General features: G+C 59.8%; 1 protein-coding gene across 1 annotated transcript; it reads right to left on the reverse strand.

Annotated features, from left to right (window-relative positions):
* Positions 1-15,853: 15,853 nt before the first annotated feature.
* Positions 15,854-26,006, reverse strand: AMIGO2 (adhesion molecule with Ig like domain 2). Its single transcript, XM_070049729.2, has one exon. It carries the CDS (start codon positions 25,159-25,161, stop codon positions 23,623-23,625), a length of 1,539 nt encoding a protein of 512 aa, XP_069905830.2. The 5' UTR covers positions 25,162-26,006; the 3' UTR covers positions 15,854-23,622.
* Between the last annotated feature and the right edge of the window lie 1,066 nt (positions 26,007-27,072).

A 27,072-nucleotide genomic window follows, 5' to 3' on the forward strand; every position in this document is an offset into this window, starting at 1 on the left:
TGTGAGTGTGACGTCTCACCGTGGTGTGTGCCACCATCAGTGGGAGAGAGAGGAGTGACGGGGTAACTCAGACCACACAGTGTGAGTGTGACGTCTCACCGTGGTGTGTGCCACCATCAGTGGGAGAGAGAGGAGCAGTGGGGTAACTCAGACCACACAGTGTGAGTGTGATGTCTCACCGTGGTGTGTGCCACCATCAGTGGGAGAGTGAGGAGCGGCGGGGTTAACTCAGACCACACAGTGTGAGTGTGATGTCTCACCGGGGTGTGTGCCACCATCAGTGGGAGAGTGAGGAGCAGTGGGGTTACCTCAGACCACACAGTGTGAGTGTGACGTCACACCGTGGTGTGTGCCACCATCAGTGGGAGAGAGAGGAGCAGTGGGGTAACTCAGACCACACAGTGTGAGTGTGACGTCACACCGTGGTGTGTGCCACCATCAGTGGGAGAGTGAGGAGCGGCGGGGTAAACTCAGACCACACAGTGTGAGTGTGATGTCTCACCGTGGTGTGTGCCACCATCAGTGGGAGAGAGAGGAGCAGTGGGGTTAACTCAGACCACACAGTGTGAGTGTGATGTCTCACTGTGGTGTGTGCCACCATCAGTGGGAGAGAGAGGAGTGACGGGGTAACTCAGACCACACAGTGTGAGTGTGACGTCTCACCGTGGTGTGTGCCACCATCAGTGGGAGAGAGAGGAGCAGTGGGGTAACTCAGACCACACAGTGTGAGTGTGACGTCTCACCGTGGTGTGTGCCACTATCAGTGGGAGAGAGAGGAGCAGTGGGGGTAACTCAGACCACACAGTGTGAGTGTGACGTCTCACTGTGGTGTGTGCCACCATCAGTGGGAGAGAGAGGAGCGGCGGGGTAAACTCAGACCACACAGTGTGAGTGTGACGTCACACCGTGGTGTGTGCCACCATCAGTGGGAGAGTGAGGAGCAGTGGGGTAACTCAGACCACACAGTGTGAGTGTGACGTCACACCGTGGTGTGTGCCACCATCAGTGGGAGAGAGAGGAGTGACGGGGTAACTCAGACCACACAGTGTGAGTGTGACGTCTCACCGTGGTGTGTGCCACCATCAGTGGGAGAGAGAGGAGTGGTGGGGTAAACTCAGACCACACAGTGTGAGTGTGACGTCTCACCGTGGTGTGTGCCACCATCAGTGGGAGAGAGAGGAGCAGTGGGGTAACTCAGACCACACAGTGTGAGTGTGACGTCACACCGTGGTGTGTACCACCATCAGTGGGAGAGTGAGGAGCGGCGGGGTAAACTCAGACCACACAGTGTGAGTGTGACGTCACACCGTGGTGTGTGCCACCATCAGTGGGAGAGAGAGGAGTGACGGGGTAACTCAGACCACACAGTGTGAGTGTGACGTCTCACCGTGGTGTGTGCCACCATCAGTGGGAGAGAGAGGAGCAGTGGGGGTAACTCAGACCACACAGTGTGAGTGTGACGTCTCACCGTGGTGTGTGCCACCATCAGTGGGAGAGAGAGGAGCAGTGGGGTTAACTCAGACCACACAGTGTGAGTGTGACGTCTCACCGTGGTGTGTGCCACCATCAGTGGGAGAGTGAGGAGCAGTGGGGTAACTCAGACCACACAGTGTGAGTGTGACGTCTCACCGTGGTGTGTGCCACCATCAGTGGGAGAGAGAGGAGTGACGGGGTAACTCAGACCACACAGTGTGAGTGTGACGTCTCACTGTGGTGTGTGCCACCATCAGTGGGAGAGAGAGGAGCAGTGGGGGTAACTCAGACCACACAGTGTGAGTGTGACGTCTCACCGTGGTGTGTGCCACCATCAGTGGGAGAGAGAGGAGTGACGGGGTAACTCAGACCACACAGTGTGAGTGTGACGTCTCACCGTGGTGTGTGCCACCATCAGTGGGAGAGAGAGGAGCAGTGGGGTAACTCAGACCACACAGTGTGAGTGTGACGTCACACCGTGGTGTGTGCCACCATCAGTGGGAGAGTGAGGAGCGGCGGGGTAAACTCAGACCACACAGTGTGAGTGTGATGTCTCACCGTGGTGTGTGCCACCATCAGTGGGAGAGAGAGGAGCAGTGGGGTTAACTCAGACCACACAGTGTGAGTGTGATGTCTCACTGTGGTGTGTGCCACCATCAGTGGGAGAGAGAGGAGTGACGGGGTAACTCAGACCACACAGTGTGAGTGTGACGTCTCACCGTGGTGTGTGCCACCATCAGTGGGAGAGAGAGGAGCAGTGGGGTAACTCAGACCACACAGTGTGAGTGTGACGTCTCACCGTGGTGTGTGCCACCATCAGTGGGAGAGAGAGGAGCAGTGGGGGTAACTCAGACCACACAGTGTGAGTGTGACGTCTCACTGTGGTGTGTGCCACCATCAGTGGGAGAGAGAGGAGTGACGGGGTAACTCAGACCACACAGTGTGAGTGTGACGTCTCACCGTGGTGTGTGCCACCATCAGTGGGAGAGAGAGGAGTGACGGGGTAACTCAGACCACACAGTGTGAGTGTGACGTCTCACCGTGGTGTGTGCCACCATCAGTGGGAGAGAGAGGAGTGACGGGGTAACTCAGACCACACAGTGTGAGTGTGACGTCTCACCGTGGTGTGTGCCACCATCAGTGGGAGAGAGAGGAGTGACGGGGTAACTCAGACCACACAGTGTGAGTGTGACGTCTCACTGTGGTGTGTGCCACCATCAGTGGGAGAGAGAGGAGCAGTGGGGTAACTCAGACCACACAGTGTGAGTGTGACGTCACACCGTGGTGTGTGCCACCATCAGTGGGAGAGAGAGGAGTGACGGGGTAACTCAGACCACACAGTGTGAGTGTGACGTCTCACCGTGGTGTGTGCCACCATCAGTGGGAGAGAGAGGAGTGACGGGGTAACTCAGACCACACAGTGTGAGTGTGACGTCTCACCGTGGTGTGTGCCACCATCAGTGGGAGAGAGAGGAGCAGTGGGGTTAACTCAGACCACACAGTGTGAGTGTGACGTCTCACCGTGGTGTGTGCCACCATCAGTGGGAGAGTGAGGAGCAGTGGGGTAACTCAGACCACACAGTGTGAGTGTGACGTCACACCGTGGTGTGTGCCACCATCAGTGGGAGAGAGAGGAGCGGTGGGGTTAACTCAGACCACACAGTGTGAGTGTGACATCTCACCGTGGTGTGTGCCACCATCAGTGGGAGAGAGAGGAGCAGTGGGGTAACTCAGACCACACAGTGTGAGTGTGACGTCACACCGTGGTGTGTGCCACCATCAGTGGGAGAGAGAGGAGTGACGGGGTAACTCAGACCACACAGTGTGAGTGTGACGTCTCACCGTGGTGTGTGCCACCATCAGTGGGAGAGAGAGGAGTGACGGGGTAACTCAGACCACACAGTGTGAGTGTGACGTCACACCGTGGTGTGTGCCACCATCAGTGGGAGAGAGAGGAGTGACGGGGTAACTCAGACCACACAGTGTGAGTGTGACGTCTCACCGTGGTGTGTGCCACCATCAGTGGGAGAGAGAGGAGTGACGGGGTAACTCAGACCACACAGTGTGAGTGTGACGTCTCACCGTGGTGTGTGCCACCATCAGTGGAAGAGAGAGGAGCAGTGGGGTAACTCAGACCACACAGTGTGAGTGTGACGTCTCACCGTGGTGTGTGCCACCATCAGTGGGAGAGTGAGGAGCAGTGGGGTAACTCAGACCACACAGTGTGAGTGTGACGTCTCACCGGGGTGTGTGCCACCATCAGTGGGAGAGAGAGGAGTGGCGGTGTTACCTCAGACCAGGACATGTCTTGGTGCTCCGCAGTGGCCAAGCCGGAGTTCCTGTGGAAGCAAGGCCACCAGCCACCAGGGTGACGTGGTCCTTCCGTGTCAGGGCAGACAATGCCCTGTGGAGATGTTAACAGATGCAGTGGTGTTTACACCTCCGGTTTCCTCCACATGACCAGCAGGATGCTCAAAAAGGTTTTTTTTTCTTAAATATTAACTTTTTATTTATTTGAAGAGTAGAGTTACTGAGAGAGGGATAGACAGGGAGAGAAAAATCTTCCATCTGCTGGTTCACTCCCCAACCGGCCACAGTGGTCAGGGCTGGGCCAGGCTGAAGCCAGGAGCCAGGAGCTTCCTTTGGTCTCCCACACGGGTGCAGGGGTCTAAGGACTTGACCCATCTTCAGCTGTCTTCCCAGGTGCATTATGGGGAGCTGGGTTGCAAGTGGAGCAGCTGGGACTTGAACTGGTGCCCATATGTGATGCCGGTGCTGCAGACTATCTCTGGGGGTTCTTCTTCCTTGGCCTGCAGGGGGCAGTTTTAGCCAGAAACCTGCTCAGGGGGCAGGTGCTTTATTAAGATGCTGCATGGGATCCTGCATCCTGTATCAGAATACAGGGTTCAAGTTCCAGATCTCCGCACTCCAGCTTCCTGCTAACATGCACCCCGAAAGCAACCTAGATTGAGTGCCAGGCTCCCGGCTTCAGCCTGGCCCAGCCCTGGCTGTTGCAAGCATTCGGGGAGTGAACCGGGGGGTGGAATATCTGTCTTTCAAATAAATAAAATAAAGCTTGTACAAGCTAATATGTTGGGGGATGGAGCTGTTGCATGGTGGGTAAAGCTGCTGCCTGCAATGCCAGCATCCCATATGGGCGTCAGTTCAAGTCCCAGCCACTCCACTTGCAATCCAGCTCCCTGCTAACATGCCTGGGAAAGCGGTGGAGGATGGCCCAAGTGCTTGGGCCCCGGCAGCCACATGGGAGACCCAAAAGTTCCTGTCTCCTGGCTTTAGATTGGCCCAGCCCTGGCAATTGCGGCTATTTGGGGAGTGAACCATCCGGAAGGTATCTATCCATCTCCATCTCTCCCCTCTCTTTCCCTCTCTGTAACTATGCCTTTAAAGAACAGAACTCTTTTTAAAAAGAGAGCTAACATGTTGCATATTTAAATGCTCTATTTGGTTGTTTCCCCCTTCCTATTTAGCTTAAAGGTAATTCTTAGTGTTCTATATTCAGGCAGCCACTAGACGGCGCTAAAGGCCACCTTTATCAGCACTGTTACGTGCGTACTGGCGGGAAGCAGAAAGCAAGGATGTAGCTGTTTACTGGGGAGCAAAACTAGGAAAAGGACTTTCACAGAAAGGCGTGGAGTCTGTCCTGTGTCACTGCCTAAGAGAACCAAGTTTGTGGTAGTATTTTCCTTTCTAGGAACATACAGATGCGTGCAATAACCAACTTTCTCTTCGATGTGTGACTTCTGCAGGCAGAAATGTTCAAGGGATTTGTTTCCCAGGCTTGTACAGCAGAAATTTCATGGCAAGGAAATCCAACTGACAAGAACAAGGAGACTGAATTCTGCGGCCTCACAGCCCCAGGCCACCCTGACCGTGGCCTCTTGTTCAGAGCCCCCCCCCCCCCATCACCTCATCGACTTGGTCACCACGGCGTCCCTGGTGTGACAGCGCCGGGTGTGCTGGGTGCTCAGCGCCTGACCACTGAAGGAGCTCTGCCTGTCACTCAGAGGTGCCACCTGGGCTAGCGCTATAACCCCTCACTTGAAACAAATGCACATTAAATAGCGGCCAAGGTTCCCCAACAGCGCTGATGCAGAAGAAGTAAGACCTCACTGGAGGCGTTCGCAGGTGGACGAGGACGTGAAACGGGCCAGCCGGTCTGACCACGTGCTGGGGAGCCGCAGACCCCAGCAGATGCGGGGGCGTCACATAAGCAGCCCCAGACAGAAGGACTGTCGAGGTGGCAGCTGAAATGCAAGTGACAGCCAGGCTCTGCGGGAACCGGCCCGGGGCCATGAGCTGACGGGAAGTGAGGTGGCCGAGGGGGGAGGGTGGAGGCCAAGGCAGCGGGGACCGCCCCAAGAAGGCCCCTGCACAGGCTCCCTGCGGAAGCCGGCAGGGTCCACAGCCAGCAGGTCTGCTAAGCCGTCGCTCAAGATGCTTTTCTTTACAAATAAAAATACACACACACACACACATTCTTTGAAAGGCAGAGTGACTGTGAGAGATGGAGAGACAGAGAGAGATCTTCCATGCTGGCTCAGTCCCCAAACATCTTCAGCCATCTCTGCCACCTCCCCAGACGCATTAGCAGGGAGCCGAGCAGCCAGGACTCAAATGGGCACTCAGACAGGAGGGTCTGGCGTCCCAGGCAGCTCCTAACCTGCTGCGCCGCAACCCCTGCCCCTGCTCCAGATCTGTAAACCACAAAGCCACGATCTCTAGTAAAATGTGGCCCATGGTGACGGTGTTGTGGCGTAGTGGGCGGAGTCACCACCGGCAACACCAGCATCCCACGTGGGCACCAGTTCGTGTCCCGGCTGCTCCACTTCTGATCCAGCTCCCTGCGAATGTGCCTGGGAAGCCAGCAGTGGGTGGCTCAAGTGCGTGGGCCCCTGCCACACACGTGGGGGACCCAGATGAAGCTCCTGGTTCCTGCTTTGGTCTGCCCCAGCTCTGGCTGTTGCACCCATCTGGAGAGTGGAGCGCAGACTGAAGATCTCTCTTCCCCCTCTCTCTGTAACTTCCACTTTCAAATAAATAAATAGATCTTTAAAAAAGTGATCCATTCCATGCGCAGTGTGGGTCACAGGGGCGTAGCCATGCCCAGCCTGTTTCTCGCTCCCACCGCCCACCCCACGCCCATCCAGGTGTCTCCCACATCTGAGACCAGTGGAGACCAGTGGAGACCAGTGGAGACCAGTGGACACTTCTACATGTGGGAAGTGTCTGGGCTTGCTGTTTTTGTCATGATACATCGGAAAGAAAAGAAACCTGATGCTCCCAAGCCCTCCTTTCTGTCCAGGTGCCCCCGGTATCCTTGCGGGAGCCTCCCCCTCCCCAACCTGGACCCACACTGGGGTCTCCCCACACAGTGCCAGCTCCCAACTCGCAAGCTCACCGATCCCATAGGGCAACCCAAGGGGAGCCCCCATGAAGCGCCCCGAGTGCTGCAGACACAGAAGCAGGGAGCCCGGGGCCCTGCCGCCAGGCGCCCGGCCCAGCAGAGGAGGGAGACGTCAGGGTCACAGCATGCTGGACTTCGGCTCATCCGCTTGTTGGCACGGCGATAAGAATGGTGCAAGGGCACAAGGAGGGAGACAGACTCAGCCACAGCCGGCACCTGCTTCGGGAGGAGGGTGGTGCTGAAGCGCATGGGCTCACTCCACCCAATAAAACTGGGGCCACCAATGCCCAGCCCCTACCTGACACCAGCAGTGGGCGTTAGCCCCACGCTGCTTTTAGGCATAGACCCAAGATCACGGCGGAGGCGATTTCAAGATCAGAGGAGGAGAACTTCCTGATTTCAAAGGCGGCTTCAGAGGTGCGGCGGGAGGCACGCAGGCACAGATCACACCTGACAGAAACCAGCACTTTCTTCCCCAGTGGAGGAAGGCTGACGACCCTCAGCATCAGTGACCGCTGCGCGTGCCTCAGAGCGAGCGCAGTGACCACCGTGGAGGCGTGGCCAACACTGAGTCACAGGGGCCCACGCAGAGGCCGGGAATGCTGTGAGTTCAAATTCCTCAAAAACAAGCGAAAAGCCAAAGGTGAGCAGGGCACGGGAGAGCGAGGCCTCGCGGTTGAGAGGCAGAGAGGGGGAGGAAGGGGCCCAGGACAGCCCCCCGGGGGCTGCGGGACCGCGGGCCGGGTTCCCAGACACCGCGGCAGGACGCTGGGTCTTGGGCTTTGGGGAAACCTTCCCTTCACCAAGCCTGCCCTCAGTGTCCCACCAGCTCCTCCCGGCTGGCTGGCTGGTGCCCGTCTGCGAGGAGCAGGCGGCTTTCTCGTCCCACGGCGGGCATCTTGGCTGCACGGCCAGAGATCTGCTGGCTGGTGCAAAGGCCATGTGGGCAATGGAAGCTGCAAAGTGGACGGCTCTAGGCTCTGGCACAAGTCGTCACACCGCGGGTCACGCTGCTGTGATGTGAGATCACAGCTGGTCAGGGACCAGGCCAGGCGCGCAGTCCTGGGACGCTGACCCTCGGCTCAGGGACGAGTCCACCGGGTGAGGGGCGCTGGCAGATTCTGCAGCAGCCTCTCAGGAGCCACGGTAAGACGCAACCCAGGCACTCGCCCAGTCACTTCTCTGGAGCACAGTTCTTCCTCTGCGGTGAAAAAATTCATCTGAAAATTTCCCCGTACAACGGACTTGACCCCAAAAGGTGCCGTAAGTGCTACTTGAGTGTGACCCGGTGCTGCATGCCTGCAACCCATGTAGCTCCAGCTCTGGCCTATTGACAGAGGGGACGCTGTGTGCATAAAACAATATGAAATGAGGCCAGCACCATGGCTCACTAGGCTAATCCTCCACCTAGTGGCGCTGGCACACCGGGTTCTAGTCCTGGTCGGGGCACTGGATTCTTTCCTGGTTGCCCCTCTTCCAGGCCAGCTCTCTGCTGTGGCCAGGGAGTGCAGTGGAGGATGGCCCAAGTCCTTGGGCCCTGCACCCCATGGGAGACCAGGAGAAGCACCTGGCTCCTGCCTTCAGATCAGCGTGGTGCGCCGGCCACAGCGTGCCAGCCATGGCGGCCATTGGAGGGTGAACCAACAGCAAAAGGAAGACCACTCTGCCTGTCAAAAAAAAAAAAAAAATACAAAATGAGAACACAACCGGCCATCCTGTGGAAGGTACAAAACAAAGTTCTAGGCCGGCTGCGGCTCACTCGGCTAATCCTCCACCTGTGGTGCCGACACCCCAGGTTCTGGTCCCAGTTGCCCAGTTGGGGCACCAGGTACTAGTCCCAGTTGCTCCTCTTCCAGTCCAACTCTCTGCTGTGGCCCAGGATGGCAGTGGAGGATGGCCCAAGTGCTTGGGCCCTGCACCCCATGGGAGACCAAGAGGAAGCACCTGGCTTCTGGCTTCGGATCGGCGCAGCACCAGCCATGGCAGCCATTAGAGGAGGGAACCAACGGGAGGAAGACCTCTCTCTCTCTCTCTCTCTCTCTCTCTGTAACTCTGTCTCTCTGTCTCTCTCTCACTGTCTAACTCTGCCTGGCCAAAAGAAAAAAAAAAAAAAACAAAAAACAAAACAAAACAAAAAAAACACCACAAAGTTCTAGAAGCTTCTGTTCATTTACGTATTTCAAATTATCTTCCATAAAACAGACAAGACTTCAAACATTTATTCAAGAACCAGGTTTGAGTATGATTCAACTGCACCCCATTCTGGAAAATGATTTTCTGCATCACCAAATATTCACATTCCTATATCATAATAACTACAACTCTGAACACTGATTTATTCATTGTAGTTGACAGTCAAAAATGAAACCCAAAATAACGCCAGCCCTGCCTCGGAGAGATGTTCTATGAATCTTTCAGTTTTGAAAATGAACGCCATGGGAGAATGCCAAACAACAGAAAATTTACTGGGTGACAGAAGCAAACGGAAAGTCCCCAGGCTCTCAAAACTGCGCCGTGAGCAGCTTTAGCTGGGCGTTCAGTCAGAAAGCTCTGGAGCTCAAAACCTGGGACGGTAAACAAAAGTCTCCCTCTCGTTCCTGCTGGAAACGCCCACGGCACCGCACTTTGTCCAGCCCCAAGGCTGGGGCAGCACTTACATCACTCACTGCAGCTGCTCCCGAGCCCCACCGGGAGGCGACCCCCAGCTGACACCTACAGGTGAGACCTCACTGCGGGGAGGCGGCCAGGTGAGACCTACTAGTGAGACCTCACTGTAGGGAGGCCGGCCAGGTGAGACCTACGGGTGAGACCTCACTGTGGGGAGGCCGGCCAGGTGACACCTACTAGTGAGACCTCACTGTAGGGAGGCCGGCCAGGTGAGACCTACGGGTGAGACCTCACTGCGGGGAGGCGACCCCCATCTGACACCTACAGGTGAGAGCTCACTGTGGGGAGGCCCCCTAGCTGACACCTACAGGTGAGAGCTCACTGGGGAGGCCCCCCATCTGACACCTACAAGTGAGAGCTCACTGTGGGGAGGCCGGCCAGGTGACACCTACTAGTGAGACCTCACTGTAGGGAGGCCGGCCAGGTGAGACCTACGGGTGAGACCTCACTGTGGGGAGGCCGGCCAGGTGACACCTACTAGTGAGACCTCACTGTAGGGAGGCCGGCCAGGTGAGACCTACGGGTGAGACCTCACTGCGGGGAGGCGACCCCCATCTGACACCTACAGGTGAGAGCTCACTGTGGGGAGGCCCCCTAGCTGACACCTACAGGTGAGAGCTCACTGGGGAGGCCCCCCATCTGACACCTACAAGTGAGAGCTCACTGTGGGGAGGCGGCCAGGTGAGACCTGTGGGAGAGCCCGTGGCGGGGAGGCAGCCAGGTGAGACCTACGGGTGAGACCTCACTGTGGGGAGGCGACCCCCATCTGACACCTACGGGTGAGAGCTCACTGCAGGGAGGCCCCCCATCTGACACCTACAGGTGAGAGCTCACTGAAGGGAGGCCCCCCATCTGACACCTACAGGTGAGAGCTCACTGCGGGGAGGCCCCCATCTGACACCTACAGGTGAGAGCTCACTGAAGGGAGGCCCCCCATCTGACACCTACAGGTGAGAGCTCACTGCGGGGAGGCCCCCATCTGACACCTACGGGTGAGAGCTCACTGCGGGGAGGCCCCCCATCTGACACCTACAGGTGAGAGCTCACTGTAGTGAGGCCCCCCATCTGACACCTACAGGTGAGAGCTCACTGTGGGGAGGCCGGCCAGCTGACACCTACGGGTGAGAGCTCACTGAAGGGAGGCCCCCCAGCTGACACCTACGGGTGAGACCTCACCGTGGGGAGGCCCCCATCTGACACCTACGGGTGAGAGCTCACTGCGGGGAGGCGGCCAGGTGGGACCTACATGTGGGTGCAGGGCCCGAGCACTTGGGCCATCTGCTGCTGCTTCCCCAGGTCGTCAGGGAGCTGGGTGGGAACGGGCCAGCTGGCTCTTGCACCAGAGCCTCTATGGGATGCCGGCACTGTAGGTGGCAGCTTAACCCACAACGTCAACCAGGAACTTACATTTTGCTTGAAAGTAACTATTCCACCCATGTTTTCAAAATAATTGTAAGAAGCATTTCATTTCGGGGCTGGTACTGTGGCGCAGTGGGATAAGGCCCCAGCCTGCAGCGCCAGTATCCTATATGGGTGCCAGTTGGAGTCCCCGCTGCTCCACTTCCAATCCACTTCCCTGTTACTGTGCCTGGGAAAAAGAGGGAAGATGGCCCAAGTCTTGGGCCCCTGCACCCACGTGGGAGACCCAGAAGAAGCTCCTGGCTCCTGGCTTCTGATTGGCACAGCTCTGCCGATCGTGGCCAATTGGGGAGTGAACCAGCAGATGGAAGACCTCCCCCCCTCCCCGCCACCATCTCTACCTCTCTCTGTAACTCTTTCAAATAAATAAATCCTTTTTTAAAAAAAGAACCATCTCATTCTATTCTGTAATCTTTAAATCTGTGATGGAGTTTACTCCTCTTTGTGCTGAATACTGTTTATTTGTATCTGCTGATTTCTCTCCATCAAAATTGCCAGAATTTTTAGTCTTCAAATAACCACCTGGTGTTGACCATCTCAGTAGGTATAAAAATTTCTTTATTGTTGCATCTATCGTTATTTCTCACTGTACTGTCTCTGGATTATCTCAGTTTTTCCCCCCTAGTTGACCTTCAACCTCAAGTTCTGTCTACTGTGAGACATGTCTATTACCCCAGCGCTGCTTCCGCTACACCTCGCTGATCGTGACCTATCAGAGCAAGCACACGCTCTGGCTCAGGGTCAGTGGAGGGCGGCGGCCCTGCCCAGGCTGGGGAGTGGAGGAGGGGTAGGGCAGGGCCCTGGAAGTACTGTGGCCCACCTGGCCCAACTCAGCGGGGTCCCTCTGTGCGTACTCATCACACCTGTCAGACACCCGTCCCGCTGGGCAGAGCTGCCACCCGGGACACCTACATCCCGGGTCAGAGCACCTGGTGAGAGTCCTGGCCCCTCTGCTTTCCCTCCAGCTTTCCTCCCATCCACACCTGGGAGGCAGCGGTGCCGGCCCAGGTGTGGGCCCCTGCCCCACATGGGAGACCTGTGGAGTCCCCAGCTCCCAGCTCCCAGCTGGTGCCACCCTGGCTGTCGTTGCCATTTGGGGAGTGGACCAGTGCATGGGAGAGCTCTCTGTGTCTCACTTCCTCTACCTTTCAAATACAATGAAAATAAGAATTTTTTTTTATCATGGGGCCAGTGCTGTGGGGTAGTGGGCTAAGCCCCCACCTGCAGCGCCGGCATCCCATATGGGCACTGGTTCAAGTCCTGGCTGCTCCTCTTCCAATCCAGCTCTCTGCTATGGCCTGGGAAAGCAGTGGAAGATGGCCCGAGGACTTGGGCCCCTGCACCCATGGGGGAGACCCGGAGGGAGGTCCGGGCTCCTGGATTCAAATCAGCCCAGCTTCAGCCGTTGCAACCATATCTGGGGAGTGATCCAGAAGATGGAAGACGCATCTCTCTGTAACTCCGCCTCTCAAATCCATCAGTCTTGGCCGGCACCGCGGCTCACTAGGCTAATCCTCCACCTGCGGCGCCGGCACACCGGGTTCTAGTCCCAGTCGGGGCGTCAGATTCTGTCCCAGTTGCCCCTCTTCCAGTCCAGCTCTCTGCTGTGGCCAGGGAGTGCAGTGGAGGATGGCCCAAGTGCTTGGGCCCTGCACCCCATGGGAGACCAGGAGAAGTACCTGGCTCCTGCCATCGGATCAGCGCGGTGCGCTGGCTGCAGCGGCCATTGGAGGGTGAACCAACGGCAAAGGAGGACCTTTCTCTCTGTCTCTCTCTCTCACTGTCCACTCTGCCTGTCAAAAAAAAAAAAAATCCATCAGTCTTTAAACCACACAGCCATGAGCAGCCGTGAATGTTCTGAGTGTGTGTGTCGTCACTCAGCTGGGGGTTACAGAGCTGGGAGGAGGACACAGAGGAACGGCCAGGGCCGGGGCTCATGCTGCCTGCCGGAGCGCCAACCAGGTCTCCAGGGGACCAGCCGCTTGAGCCACGTCCACTGCCTCCCGGGTGCCTATTAGCGGGAAGAGCAGGGTACTGAACCCTGGCACTGGGATGTAGGACGATGTGGTCCAACGCCCACCCCAGCTGCTTGTCTTTAAAGCAGTAATGCACTTCCTGTTTGCCAGTGCTGGGAGGCCTTGAGGACCACCCACCGTGCCTCAGCAGGTGGTTTGGTTTCCTGGCCTGGAGCACCAGCTTTAAGTCCAGGGTCTGCAGGTGTGGAGTTAATTAACCGGCATTAATGAGTGCATGATTACCAAGCCAGAGGGAAAAAGTCAGTGTTTTTGCCACTTTTAAAATTCAGTACAAACGGCTTACGCAGTGGCTCACTAGGATAATCCTCCACCTGCGGCGCCGGCACACGGGGTTCTAGTCCCAGTCGGGGCGTCGGATTCTGTCCCGGTTGCCCCTCTTCCAGGCCAGCTCTCTGCTGTGGCCAGGGAGTGCAGTGGAGGATGGCCCAAGTGCTTGGGCCCTGCACCCCATGGGAGACCAGGAGAAGCACCTGGCTCCTGCCTTCGGATCGGCGCAGCGCTGGCCATAGCGGCCATTTGGGGGGTGAACCAACGCAAGGGAGACCTTTCTCTCTGTGTCTCTCTCTCAGTCTAACTCTGCCTGTCAAAAAAAAAATTCAATACAAACAGAAAACCATAAGGAAAAGAGGAAGAAGAAAACGATAATGCTCAAGAGAGACACTGATGGGTTCAAAAGAAAGCCACTTCCCACTGAACAGAAAGGCCGACCCTGTCCTGGCTGGCGGCCCGCAGCGCTTCCGCGGGGAACACACCACGCAGTCGGCAGACTGGCAAACAGCACGGATTCTTTCTGGAATGTTGGCATCGGCGTTTGCTTTGCAAGAACCCGAGAGAGAAGGGGACGCACAGCCCCCGCCCGCTCCAGGGAACTCAGCCGCGTGGCTCACCTGTGGAAGGGAGGGCTGGGAACCCCACACTCCTGCTCCTGGAGGAACGCAGTCTCCGCAGTGGACGCGGCCCGGGCACGCCCCTTAATCCTCCGGCCACGCCCTCCCACATGCCAGCCACGCCCCTCCCACGCCGCCAGCCACACCTCTCCTCCAGCCACGCCCCCCACATTGACGGCCACACCCCCTAGCCCTCCAGCCGAGACCCCTAGTTCTCTGGTCACGCCCCTCCCACGGCCCGGCAGGTGCTCTGCGCAGGGGAGCGCCCGTGTTTCCGACCTTCTGGTGGACGGTGTTGGGAGCAGCTGCTGACGGCCGAGCCCCGGCCGCCCGGCCTCTCCCTTCCGCGCGAGCCCCTGACCTGCGGCCGCGGTCCGCAGCTGGTCCTCCCTGCAGGGCCCACGTGCTGCCGCCTCCCGTCACCTCCCCCCTCCCCTCCTTCTTTATCATGCACCCCTACCAGAGGCCTGCGGGCTCCAGGCCGTGTGCTCCTGCACCTGCCCGCGCACTGGCCGGACAAACAGAGCGTCCATCCCCTGGCGTGTGGGCCGTCCCCAGCTCGCAGCCTGCCTTCCCGTCACCTGGCTTGTGTCCCCACAGGGAAACTTCCGTGTCTCCCTTCCTCATCTGTGACTTCCTGTCCACTTCACAGAGAAGCTGCGGCCGCGGCACGGAGTCAGCCTGCTCTTCCCCGCCCCCGGGGGGCTCCCCGCGCGGTGGCTCAGCCGCATCCCCACCCTGTCCTCCCCACCTTCCACCCCAGGGGCTGATGTGCCAGAAACCCTGGCCGCAGCCCGGCCTGCGCCCCTGCAGGATGCAGGCTCCACCTCTGGTTCCCGCCCTGTCCTCCACTGCCTTCCCTGTTCCCCATGTGGTCCTCCTGTGTGCCGCGGGCACCTATCCCCACGCCCAGCCGCATCTCCAGGCTCTGCCTCACTTGGCTCCCGCCTCTGTACCCCCTCCTTTCTGGTTCCTGCTCTTACAACCTGGTAGGACTTCCTCCTCCCCGCTGCACATTTTGTTTGTTTGTTTTTGGTTGTTTGGGGTTTTTTCTTTTTAAAGAATTATTTTATTTATTTGAAAGAGTTACAGAGAGAAGTAGAACCAGAGAGGGAGAGGTCCTCCACCCACTGGTTGACTCCCCAAATGACTGCAATGGCCAGAGCTGAGCTGCTCCGAAGCCAGGAGCTTCCTCTGGGTCTCCCGCGCAGGTGCAGGGGCCCAAGGACTTGGGCCATCTTCTATTGCTTCCCCAGGCCACAGCAGAGAGCTGGATCAGAAGAGGAGCAGCCGGGACTTGAACCCGCGCGCATATGGGATGCCGGCGCTGCAGGCTGGGGCTTTAACCCGCTGTGCCACAGAGCCAGCCCATTGCGCTGCACATTTTGTGCCCGGCCCTGCCATGACCACAGCCCCTAACTCAGGGCCCAGCCTGCTGTGCTGCTTCTGTGTCCTGTCTCTTCTTGGCTGCCCTGGGCACACAGTGGATCCCAAACACCAGGCCTCGGGCATGGCTGTTCATTCTCTGCCTCAAAGCTAACTTTTTGGGGGACATCATTGTGGCGTTGAGTAAGAGACCCTCGTGATGCATCCACTAGAAGAAGGCTTTACTGTAGTGCAGCAGGCTAAGCCGCCACCTGTGACACAGCATCCCACATGGGCACCAGTTCAAGTCCCGGCTGCTCCACTTCCAGTCCACCTCCCTGCTGTGGCCTGGGAAAGCAGGAGGATGGCCGCTGCACCCACACGGGAGACCCAGAAGCAGCTCCTGGCTCCTGGCTTCGGCCTGGCCCAGCCCTGGCCATTGCGGCCATCTGGGGAGTGAGCCATCGGATGGAAGACCTCTCTCTCTCTCTCTCTCTCTCTCTCTCTCTCTCTCTCCCCTTTTAAGCTCTGCCTTTAAATAAATAAATAAATCTTAAAAAAATAATAGCTAGCTCTGCATGTGAGAATCATGTCTGACTTTTAATGGGTTAATACACGCCAGGGCAGGAAAGGCTGAGTTCCATGTGGCTCTCGAAACAACGGGAACAGAAACACCAGTCAGTCGACAAACACCTACCAGTGTGTCTTGCTGCTGAGACAGAAATCCGAGCTCCGGTGAGACAGGCATTTTGCAAACTGCGATTGTTTCCCGGGAGTATGTTAAATGCTAGCTGTCATCACTGTGACGTGAGCTGTGGTGACATTACGAGGCGCTGTATGACACAGCAACACCAACGGCACATGGGGGCCCCTCCGCAGACCAACATCGACTCCGGGACGGCGCGGAAGGGGAGCCGGCTGGCTGGCTCCGCGCAGCTCTCAGGCCAGGCGACAGCAGCCACGGCTAACACACAGCCGTGTTTGCAGATGATAGATGGCACCTGTGAGCAGACCCCAGACGACACAACTGTTTGGAGAGCGGCACTAACGCTGTTCGAGACTAAAAACATTCCAGACGTCTCCAGCACTGATGCGACCATGGGCTCCGCACTGATTTAGTAAAACAGCAAGGAAGGTTGAAAGGAGAAAGAAAAGGGCAGGGACGAAGTGGGGGGAAGCCGTCACCCTCAGATCCACGTTCAGCGGCCGTTTTTCCACGGGATAAACACAACCCTAAGACCATAACCGTGAAGGACGTGCAGGGGCATAAATTCTGCAGCTGCCGTCACAGGGCAACGCTGCTCCTAGTTTCAAAAACATTTCTATGGGAGACCTTCAGCTAATTTTATCCTCTGTCGTAAACACTTTCTGGAAGCTACCAGGAGGAACGCGTGTGAGCATTAAACAGTGAGTAATGCTCTTCCTCTCTGGAGCTTCGGGGCCCACCTCAGGGCGGCCCGTGCCGGGGAGTGTTTCCCACAGTGCCAGGCTCCTGGTGGTCAGGCTCATCGTGCACCTCCTCGGTGTGTGGTGGCCAGGCTCCAGACGTGCGTTGTCCCTGTCAGTCATCGTGACTGACAGCAGTACCCTCCTCAGAGGGGCGGGGGCCCTGAGGCCCTGGCTGCTGACAGCACGTCAGAGTTCCCCCCTGCACTAACAAGTGGTCCTAATGCTCCTGTTACAAACAAAACAGGTGTGGGTGGCTAAGATGCCAGGTCCCTTCAGCAATGGCCGTGGCCCTGACCACAGGTGGAGAGAGGGCAGCTGCCCCGCTGCACAGAGCAAGGCTTGGGGCCAAGGATCCGGGCATCAGACCCCGGCCCCCAGCGGTGCAACCTCAGCCATTCTCCTCCCGAAAACAGGTGCTTGAGTGCTGGCCCTGGGGGTGGCCTCGTCTCTGTAACAGGGAAGCGAACAGCAGCCAAGCACGCGGCCCCGGGGCCTCTGATGCATTGCCTGGTTTTCTGTTTTTTTTTTTTTTTTTTAATGAAGCTGAAAATTATAGAATCTGTACTTAACACCCAACGGTATCTGGGTGCCTACTCCATAAGAAGTTACAATCATCATCAGGTTTAAAATTTAACAATAAACCAAGGAGTAGGCCTGGGGTAGGAAGCTGTTGGGCAGCCCACTGCCTGGGATGTGGCATTCCACGTAGGAGTACCAGGGTCAGTCCCGGCTCGCCCACTGCCGGCGGCTCCCTGCGAGGCAGCAGCTGATGGGCCAGGTCCTCGGGCCCACCACCCACACGGGAGACCGGGTGGAGTTCCAGGGTCCTGGCCTCAGCCCGGCCCAGCCATGGCCATTGTGGGTACCTGGGGAATGCACCAGCAGATCGGGGTCGGTCTCTCTCCACCTTTCAAATAAAATGAAACTTTAAAAAGTATTTTCAAGAGAAGCGTTACCCCAGAAGCGCGGCCAAGGGTTCCGGTCCTGACCTCTGACCTTGCGGTCTCAGCACGAGGCCTTGGTGGAGCCTCCCTGTCCTGAGGGGAACCGCGCTGGCCCTGCGTCTGCCCAGGCCCCCTCCACCGGGTGCTGCCGTTTCTGCCGTGTGCGACAGGCGAGCCTAACTCAGAGGCTCAGAGCTGCCGCTGGCCAAGCCGCACGGGCTCAGCTTCTCACTGTCCAGGGCACACACTCGGGCGGGGCCCCAGCTTCCAGGATGGCTGCTCACAGATCACCAGGACGCACGTCCTGGCCAGGGGACACCGGACGCTGACCAGGAGCCTGCCCGCCCTCCCGGAAGCCCGGAGGAGCGGCAGGTGTCCCGGGCCAGCCCCTGCGCCGAGCTCGCCCTCGCTCTGCTCTTGTGTGGGGTGGTCTCCACCCTCATGCCCAGAGCTGACTCAGAAAAGCAGGGACTTAGCGCAGCCCGCAGCTCGGCTGTGAGAGAGCAGTTAGCCACCCCTGCCTGCCAAGGGCGGGGCCCTCCAGACGGCGCACCTGCTGCAAAGGGGCCCTCTGGCCGCTGAGTCCTCCCCAGGCACCGCGCCTGCACAACGTCTTCTCACACACGCCGCGTGGGCGCCTTGGACACGTGGGAAACACGCGGGGCGGGCACGCGACTGCGCTGAGGGAACTCACCCCTGGGCGCCCCTGGCCTCGTCCCGCCCACCCCACCCGCCAGGCACGCAGCGTGGGTCCACTGGGTGTGCGCCCGCTCTCTGCTGGCTCGGGAGCCAGCGGCGGTGCTGGGCACCCCAGACAGCTGACCTCAAGGACCCCTGTGAGAGGCCGACACAGAGCGCCCCGCGGTGACGGAGAGGTGCCAAGCAGGGAGGGGGGTGGGGGCTGGCCTGAAACCCGCCCCCGCAAAGCCTTTCTGCTGGAATCTCAGACCCCAAGGAAGAGGCCTCCGTCTCTGGCAGAGGCCGAGCGCGCCCCCCAGATTCCCGGAAGGACGAGGCGCTGCGTCCTGGAAGCAGTGCCGTCCGCACGTCGTCCCCGGAAGCCTTCAGTCCCAGAGATCTGAAGTGTCCACCAACTAAACCAGGCAAAGAAGTGGCGACTCAGCTGTCAATCAGATGACCAGAGGGCAGCTAGCCGGGGTCCCTACAACAATGACGGGTGGTGCTGTAACTGATTAATGCACAGTAGAAGGTGTGCAACGGACGAACGCTGGGCTTGTCCAGCAGAGGTCTTACAGACGCCCTGCTCCCCGGGGCCAGCCGGGAAGACTCGGCGTGGGAAGCAGGTCCCGGGGAGGTGCACACTGCCTCCCCGCCGTGCCGGCCGCTGCCCTTCCACTGTAAGTGTGGATATTTTAAAAACCAAGCACAAATACAAAATAAACTTCCTTGATATTTCACTGTATTTCCACATCAGGCAAGATATGTTCTTTGGGAGAACGGAGCTCAAAAAATAGATTTTTTTTTTTTTTGCATGTGAGCCATAGCTTGGCAGGCCTAGACCCTGAGGATTGCTCAAAGCTCAGTGCTGGGGAGGGTGGATCTGGCGGGCTGGGTGAAACCCACGCAGACGCCCAGGCAGCAGAGGGCCTGCCGGACTCTTTCCCGTGAAAATCCCATCTTTCTGTCTCTTCCCACCCAGCGAAACCGATGTGTGGGCGAGCGGTGTAAACGTAATTACTGCCAGGCTTGGGTAAACATTGGCTCTGAGACACTGCTCGGTCCACAGAGTGATAACCGAATTAAGTAGGATCACTGTGTCTTACTGCGTTCAGCCCACAGCGCTCCCCAGCCGGGCCGAGCCTTCGGACTCTTGTTCCACAGCAAAACGTGCTGGCAGCGCTCCCGTGAGCCAGGCCCATGCTTCCTCCTTGCTGAGCTGTGGGACAGAACCGGCGGAGCCACACCGCCAGTGCACAGGGAGAAGCAGGAAAACAGGAACTGCACCCCGCATCCCGCCCCCAGCGTCCGGGTCCACCTGCCCAAGGGCCTTATTAGGAGATAGATCATCCACACTGCTCTGCTTCCCGACAGCCCCCGGGTGGGTCCCCAGGGCCCGAGCACAGCGCAGTCCTACGGTCCGCCCACGTCTGGGCATCCAGCGTGGGAAACAAGCGGTCCTCTGACAGACTCCTCCCTGGAGCCTCCCAGACCCCCGGCCCGGGCATCTGCCTCGTGAGGGCTCTGCCACGCCTGGCAGCAGCTAGCCCAGCGCCAGTGCTAGGTGGGGCACGGGGACCGGCACCTGCCGGGAGCTCAATATAACTGAAACACCTGCCTCACGCCAGGCCTCTGGGGATGGAGGACCCATAGAAACAGAGAGGCACGGGGGGGGGGGGGGCAGCGCTGGGGGCAGAGCAGCCAGCTCTGGGGGCGGAGTCCTGAGCGCAGCCAAAGGGAGGCCGCAGGGCAGTGGTCAGGAAGCAGCCCACTGACTCATCACCGAGGGGGACATTAGGAGCCTGGGCTCTGAATCCAGGTGGTACTGGACTCAGGTCCAGTCTGCTGACTCCTTGCTCTTTGGGCACGTGTAAGTCTCAGTCCCTCCGGGTGGGGCACGGACGGAAAGCCAGGGGCTCTCGGCAGGAATGGTGCAGAGCTTGGGTAGGTCCTGGCGTCACAGGCCTGCGGAGGGAGGGCAGGGCAGAGCGGGGTCCATGCCCCCACAGGCTGGACCAAAACCGATGACACGCCAGCACTCAGGCCTAAACCAGCCCCCTGAGGGAAGGCTCCTGGCGAAGGGAACAGTGCCAGCCTCCCCGGGCAGCCTGGTGCCCAAGCCCAGCTGGCCAAGTCGCTCTGTTGGTGAAACACCGGTCCCAGCACTGCTGGGGGGAAAGGCATTTGTCACCACTGAGGGGCCACCTGGGGAAGCCCGTAGTGAGCTCCTCCCTAGGGGCCCAGGGCGAGGGTCTCAGGGCTGCTGTGATGATGAAGCACCGGGGTGAGCACCCTCCCCGGGGAGGCGCGACAGGGCTTCCAGCTCCGTCTTTCCTGGGTCACGGTCCAGGACACTTGCAGGGGGACCGGCCATTGCCATTCCTGTGACGCAGGCAGCGGGGCTGGGGACGGCTCTCGGCGGGGCGGGGCTCCCTGGGAGGGAGGGGGCTGTCCTAATCTGCACAGCAACAAGAGAGCAGTGCTGGGAGCCAGAGTGTGCGCGCCACAGCCCGGAGCACATTCCCAGCCTCTGTGATCTAATCAGACCCGAAAGCTTCAAAGCTCACTGTGGCAAACAAGATCTGGTGGGGCTGCCTTCCAACTAAAAATAGCTTAAAAAGGGAAGAATCGAGGTTTAGTCAGAGGAAATCTTCCGCATCTCATAATTTCAAAAAACAAGAGCCATCAATTACAGCCCGCCGCTGAAGCCAGGCTTCAGCCTGTGTCAGCAAGCCACACTCTGCTCGTCAGCGCCGCAGTGTCCCCAGAGGAGCAGGATTCTCCTCTTGACTAAGTGCTCTGACATCACTGCAAACGCAAGAGGCGCCGAGGCCCAGTGCCGAAGGGCTCGGCCGCACGTGCACCTGCTCCCGTGCACCTGTTGCTGTGTGGGGGTCTCGCCACTCCAGGCCTCCTGGGGGTGCTGAGCCTCGGGGACAAGGCCGCTGGGTGAGGGGTGACACACACAGTCACACGGTGAGGCTGTGGTGTTGGAGGGGCTGGGCGGAGCCTGCTGCACAGTGGGACTACAGTTAGCCTCAGCTGCCTGACTCTGGGGAACATTTCAGAGGGATGCTTATTTAGAAAAATAAAGACCCTTTCTCTGTGCAAATAACTCCAACAACTACAGCTAAAAAATAAATATATTGAAGTGTCTCTAGGCCAAACAGTGAGGAGTAATACAGAAGCTGAGTATAAATAAGGCAACCTTTAAGACCATTCTTTCAGACGATAGATCCTACAGCGCACTGTGGAACACATGACCATAAACCTAGAAGAAACACTGGGCCTGGTGGCTTCGCCAGTGAGAAAAGCAGCCTGGGAAGTTTCACTTCTGCCATCTTTGCAGCCTCACACCCACATCCCAACAGAACCAAGTGGCCCAGAGTGTAACCCAGAGGAAAGCTGTGCAATTTTGAGTGGGATGAGTCTATAAAAGACAAATTAATCCTGTTCCTATATTTAAAATACATGTGATCAGACTCCTAACCCCCAAAGGAGACAGACTTAAGAACCCAAAATTCACATCCCAGCATCCAGTTCTACGCTTTCTTATCCTATTTCTGTGCAAAACACAGCTTTGCCATTAGGTTTTTGGCAAGTTTTCTGTTGCCTTTCGTTTGGTCGTATCCTAGTCTCCACCTCAGCTCACGACTAGCCAGAGAGGGCATGGCCCTGCTAAGGCCCACTCCCACCCAGCCAGGCTCTGAGGTTGGAGGACCTCAGAGACCTGCCCAGAGAGGCTCAGCATGGAGACCCTGCCCGCAGCTTCCTCGTCGGGGCGGCCCTGGCTCCCCCACACCCCAGGCAGGGCGGTGAGGCCCCTGGGCTGCTCTGCACCTGCGGGAGAAGCGGCGACGGTTCCAGAGCCACACAGTGGCGGTGAGGGGCGAAGCGCTCCCTGCTTGCAGCTTGGGCTCTGAAGGGGTGAGGTCCGCCCTACAGGCCTGAGTCCCTAAAAGGCCTGTGCTTCCCCCGCTGCTGCCCAGGGCGTGGCATTCGGGGCTGCCACCACATGTCCACTACTATCATTGACACTGCACGGAAAACCCCCATAGCCAAAGCCAGTGGCTGTGCTGTGGCCGTCAGCTGCTGCTCTGTGGTATCGGTCACACTGTCTGAGACGCCATCTTCCAAGCCCCGGGACTGCACACCCTCGATTCTCCATTGCATGTGTGTCATCCTGGCTCCGGCCCTGGGTTCCTTGTCCACGCCCACCCCTGTCAGTCACCGTTCCTATGGACCTCTGGCTGGCACCGAGGCCTGTGCTGAGTGCAATCTGCTTGAGAACCAGTGCTGGGCCCTGGACAGCCCACAAGCGTCCCCGGAAAGTGGGATGGAGCAGCACGTGAGGGTCAGAGCTCCTTCAGGCTGGGCTGTCAGAATCCCACACTGGGTTCCACCAGGGCAGGGAACCACTGGGAGCCCGGGTGGAGCTAACAGCACAGTCCCAACACGGGCAGGGCCTCACACACCGTCTGGTCCGGGGAGACCTGGTCAGAGGGGACCGGGGAGACCGCACGGCAGGGATGGAGACAGCATGGCCTCCCCAGCTCGCTCGCGCTCTCACTTGCTGTACAAGTGTCCTGCAAACCTGGCCGGAGCACACGGTGTCCCCACGGCGAAACTGACGAGTTTCTCCCTCAAAGTCCGCTCTCCCTGCTCCACACAGAGCTGAGCAGAGGTGTCTGGTGTGAATGGCTACAAGAAACAGCACAAGCTCGTCCCAGGAAACAGCTTAGATTGGTGTTCCAGCAGCCAGGCAAAACAGGACACGGGCACAGGACACGCACAGCACAGCAGGGCCCAGCTACGCTTCACAGAACCACACGCATACATCTGCGCGGACAGGGGCACCAACGCCTGCACACTCGGGACACGTGGGGTGACGCGACTTCCAGCGATTCGCAGAGAAGCCAAACAAAACCGGTCCAGGCCCCAGCCCCACGCTGCCGGCCCAGGTCAGCTGCCTCTTTCTGAAGACACAGCAGCACCCAGCTCCCCTCTCCCAGACAACCCCCTCGGGGCCTGGCAGGTCGGCAGCGGCTGGATGTAAAGGGACAGCTCGGTCAGTCACGTCAGCTCTGGGCCAGCTCTCACACGGCCAGCGTCGCTGAGAACTTGGGTTGGGGAAACAGCCGGTCTTCCTGCGCCCAGAGGAGCCAAGGGGCTGAGCCGCCCTTGCTCCTGACCGCTGCCGGGGCCACCTGCTCGTGCTCCAGGAAACAGACCCACAGCACCACCGCGCCCCCGCCCAGTGCTACAGCCCCGACCCAGCCTCAGGTGGAGGCCACAAAGGGTGTGTCTGAGAACACCGAGTTCACGGAGCCCGAGTCGGACTTCCCCCGCGAGGACTTCAGGATGCCCTCGGCCAGGGCGGCCTCGCCAGGGAAGAGCCGGACCCTGCCGTTCTGCCGGGCCGCGGCGTCCCTCAGAGGCTCCAGGAACACCACTCTTTTCCCAGCACCCGCCCTCGGCTCGTCCGCCGCGCCCTCAGCCGCGGGGCCTGGACTCGGCACAGAGAGGGGGCCGCCACCGCTGCTCTGGCTTGGCACGCTCCTCTGTCTCCGGGCCTTGCACCTGCAGGGACACGGCGTCAGATACAGGTACAGGAGCACCAACACGATGCTGGCCACGCAGGCCGCCAGGGTGGTGAACGCCGTGTTGAAGGCCTCGTGCGCGTGGGCCCTGCTCACCGCAGAGAAGTTGCTCACGGTGATGGTGACGTCCAGGGTCTCGTTCAGCCGGTGCTGCCTGTTCATGGCGATGCAGGAGTACACGCCGGCGTCCTCGGGCCGAGGGCTCTCTATCACCAGGCTGCCGTTGGGGAACACGTGGAAGTTGTCCGCGTCCCTATCCGGCTCCAGCAGCCTGTTGTCTGGGCCCAGCCACAGGAAGTCGGTGTTTGCCGAGCCAGCTTTGCTGTCACAGTGCACCACCAGCCTCTCCCCGACCTGGGCCTCACGGACGAAGCCCAGCGCGTGGAAGGAGCCGTTGACAACGCTGTCCGAGCAGTTCAGGAAGCTCTCTCGCAGGAGGGGCACCTGCTGGCTGCTTCCGGCTGCAGCCGCAGGGCGGCAGGTGTAGTGGTCCCTGAACTCCACCACCGCGCTGAAGCGCCGGCGGTACCAGAAGGCCAGCAGCGAGTGCAGCGCGCAGTCGCAGACGAAGGGGTTTCCGTGCAGGTGGATGCCCCGCAGCTGCCGGCCCGGCACCAGGTGCATGTGGTGCACCGGCACGGCGGGGATCCGGTTGTAGGACACGTCCAGGAACGTGAGCGCCGCCAGCCTGAACCTGCCCAGGTAGAGACCCACTGGGAACTGCGTGAGCCAGTTGCCGCTCAGGTACAGCCTCTGCAGGCGCGAGAGGCCCCCGAAGGCCGCCGGGTCCAGCCGCGAGATGCGGTTGTCGTAGAGCAGCAGTACCTCCAGCGCCCGCAGCTCCTGGAACGCGGCGTCGCGCACCGCCTGCAGCCGGTTGCACGACAGATCCAGGCTCCGGACGTTGGGAGTCGCGGCGAAGCTGCCCGCGGCGACGCTGGCGACGTCGTTGTGGCGCACGACCAGGGTGCTGAGCTTCAGCAGGGGCGACGGCATCCAGTCGGAGTCCAGGAGCCCGATGCGGTTGTAACTCAGGTCCAGTCTCCGGACGAGCCTGAAGAGGTTGGCAGGCACCCTGGACAGGTTCCTGTCGGTGCAGCTGACGACGTCGGTGGCGCAGGTGCAGGCGGCGGGGCACAGCCCGCACGCGCCGGGGCGCACGGCGGCCGTCACTGCCAGCAAGCACAGCAGACCCCGGCAGCGCGGGCGCGCGGACATGGTGGCCCCGCGGCTCCTCCGGGCGCTCGGGCGGCTCGGCCTCCACGGCGGACCTGGTGAACAAGCGACACTGCGCGGGGAGAGGCAGCCAACTGTTGCGGCGACCCCCGAGCGCCACACCCCACGATCCGACCGGGAACTTTCGCCCCGGGAGCCCCAGGGGCCTTCACGCCACCCGGGCCGTGCGTCCCCAGGCCACTCCCGCCCAGCCGCTCCAGGCCGCCTCCCGGCAGCTCTTGCTCCGTGCGGCGGCCTCCAGCAAACGCAGAGACACGAATGCGGCCGTAAACAGCCGCGCGGGAGCCACTCACGGAGGCGCAAGGCGGGGGCTGGGGGGATCCCGACGAGCCCCGGCTCCTCTGCGCGGCCCTCTCGGGCTCCCAGCGCCGCGGCTTCCCGCGGCGGCTCCGGCAGCACGTCCCTCTCTGCGACGCTCTGGTCCTGGCCGCTGCGCCCAGGTACAGCCAGGCCCAGGTAACGCCGGGTCCAGGCGCGCGCGAATCCGCTCCGGGAGCCGGGTCCAGCCACCGCCTGGCGCAGGGGCTCGGGAGTCCGCCCCGGAGCCGGTCCAGGAGTGCGGGTCGCACGGGTCCCGCTCGGCGCGCTCCGAAGCTGCAGGGCCGGACCCGCGCGTGGGGTCCTAGAGGCCGGTCCCGCCCCTGCGCGTCCTCCCTCCCTCCCGCTGGACGAGCTCTGAGACCGCGGGCCGAGCGGGCGGGGCGCGGGGCGCGGCCAATCGGACAGCGCCCCCCGCCTCCCGGGACCGGAGCAGCCGCGGCTGGCCCAGCCCTCCTGCCCCTCGGAGGACTCGCCCACCCCATCTCCAGCCCCAAACAGGTGGTGGGGAATCGGGAAAGTTAGGGGCACTTCCGGCCTCGGAGGGAGGGGCCACAGCACCCCCCCCCCCCGCGTTGAGGGCGTCATATTCCGGAGGGGCGGCAGGAGAGGGCGGCAAAGATCCCGCGCCCCGATCCTGGGGCGCAGCCTGGCCAGACCTCGGGCACCGAGCGAGAGCCAGAGCGAGGCCCTGGCCGGATCAGGCTGCACAGGGTTCAGGGCAGGCTCCGCGGGCTGGCAAGCTCAGGGTTGCAAATCCACTTTTGATAAATCCCGGGAAGAATTCTAATGACGGGATTTGGCTGAGCCTGACGACCATTTGGCCACTGTATCCGGATTAAAAGAAATTACCGCTGGACAAAAGCTGCCCAGAACTGGACCGCAAACAGAAAAGCAGAGCAACCGGGACAGGCCACTGGGGGCATAACCTGCGAGGTGACCTGAGACAGAACCAGGGACCAAGATGAACCCCCCCAGCCCGCACACACCCCAAGAGGGCGGGAAGAGCATCCCAATCTGCACACATGCATGGAGGAGGGATGGGAGCCCCGACAGGCACAACCCCACACCCTAGGGAGGATGAGCCAGGTACCCTGACAGGAGGGCACCCCAACCCACACATACCCCATCAAGGAGGAGACTGGCACCCCAACCTGCCCACGCCCCACTGAGGACAGGACAGGCACCCCAACCTGCCTATGCCCCACCGAGGACAGGACAGGCACCCCAACCTGCCCACACCCCACCGAGGACGGGACAGGCACCCCAAACCACAAACATCCCAGCAGCCTTGGACTTGGGGCTGATCCAGGCCTGCCCGTGGACCCAAGGGTTCAGGGTGGGCCCCGGGCTTTGGAGTCAGAGTCCGAGGGTTAACCCTGAGAAACAGAACCCAGATCACTCAAAAGAACGCTCTTTAAGTGACTAATAAAGACAACAACCATCTAGAACAAATGAGAAACGGAAACCCAGGATGCTGTGGTGGCTGTGGGCTCCTGGCAGAACCGCTCTTGGGAGACCCCGCAGCGGAGGCTGGGAGACCCCGCAGCGGAGGCTGGGAGATGCCACAGCGGA

This window comes from Oryctolagus cuniculus, chromosome 9 (genome assembly GCF_051225735.1).
Source record: "Oryctolagus cuniculus isolate XC-2025 breed Fujian yellow rabbit chromosome 9, ASM5122573v1, whole genome shotgun sequence".
Classification (NCBI taxonomy): domain Eukaryota; kingdom Metazoa; phylum Chordata; class Mammalia; order Lagomorpha; family Leporidae; genus Oryctolagus; species Oryctolagus cuniculus.

Excerpts from the sequence above, each read along its gene's own strand:
- AMIGO2 (XM_070049729.2), bottom strand. The coding sequence starts at position 25,161 with ATGTCCGCGCGCCCGCGCTGCCGGGGTCTGCTGTGCTTGCTGGCAGTG.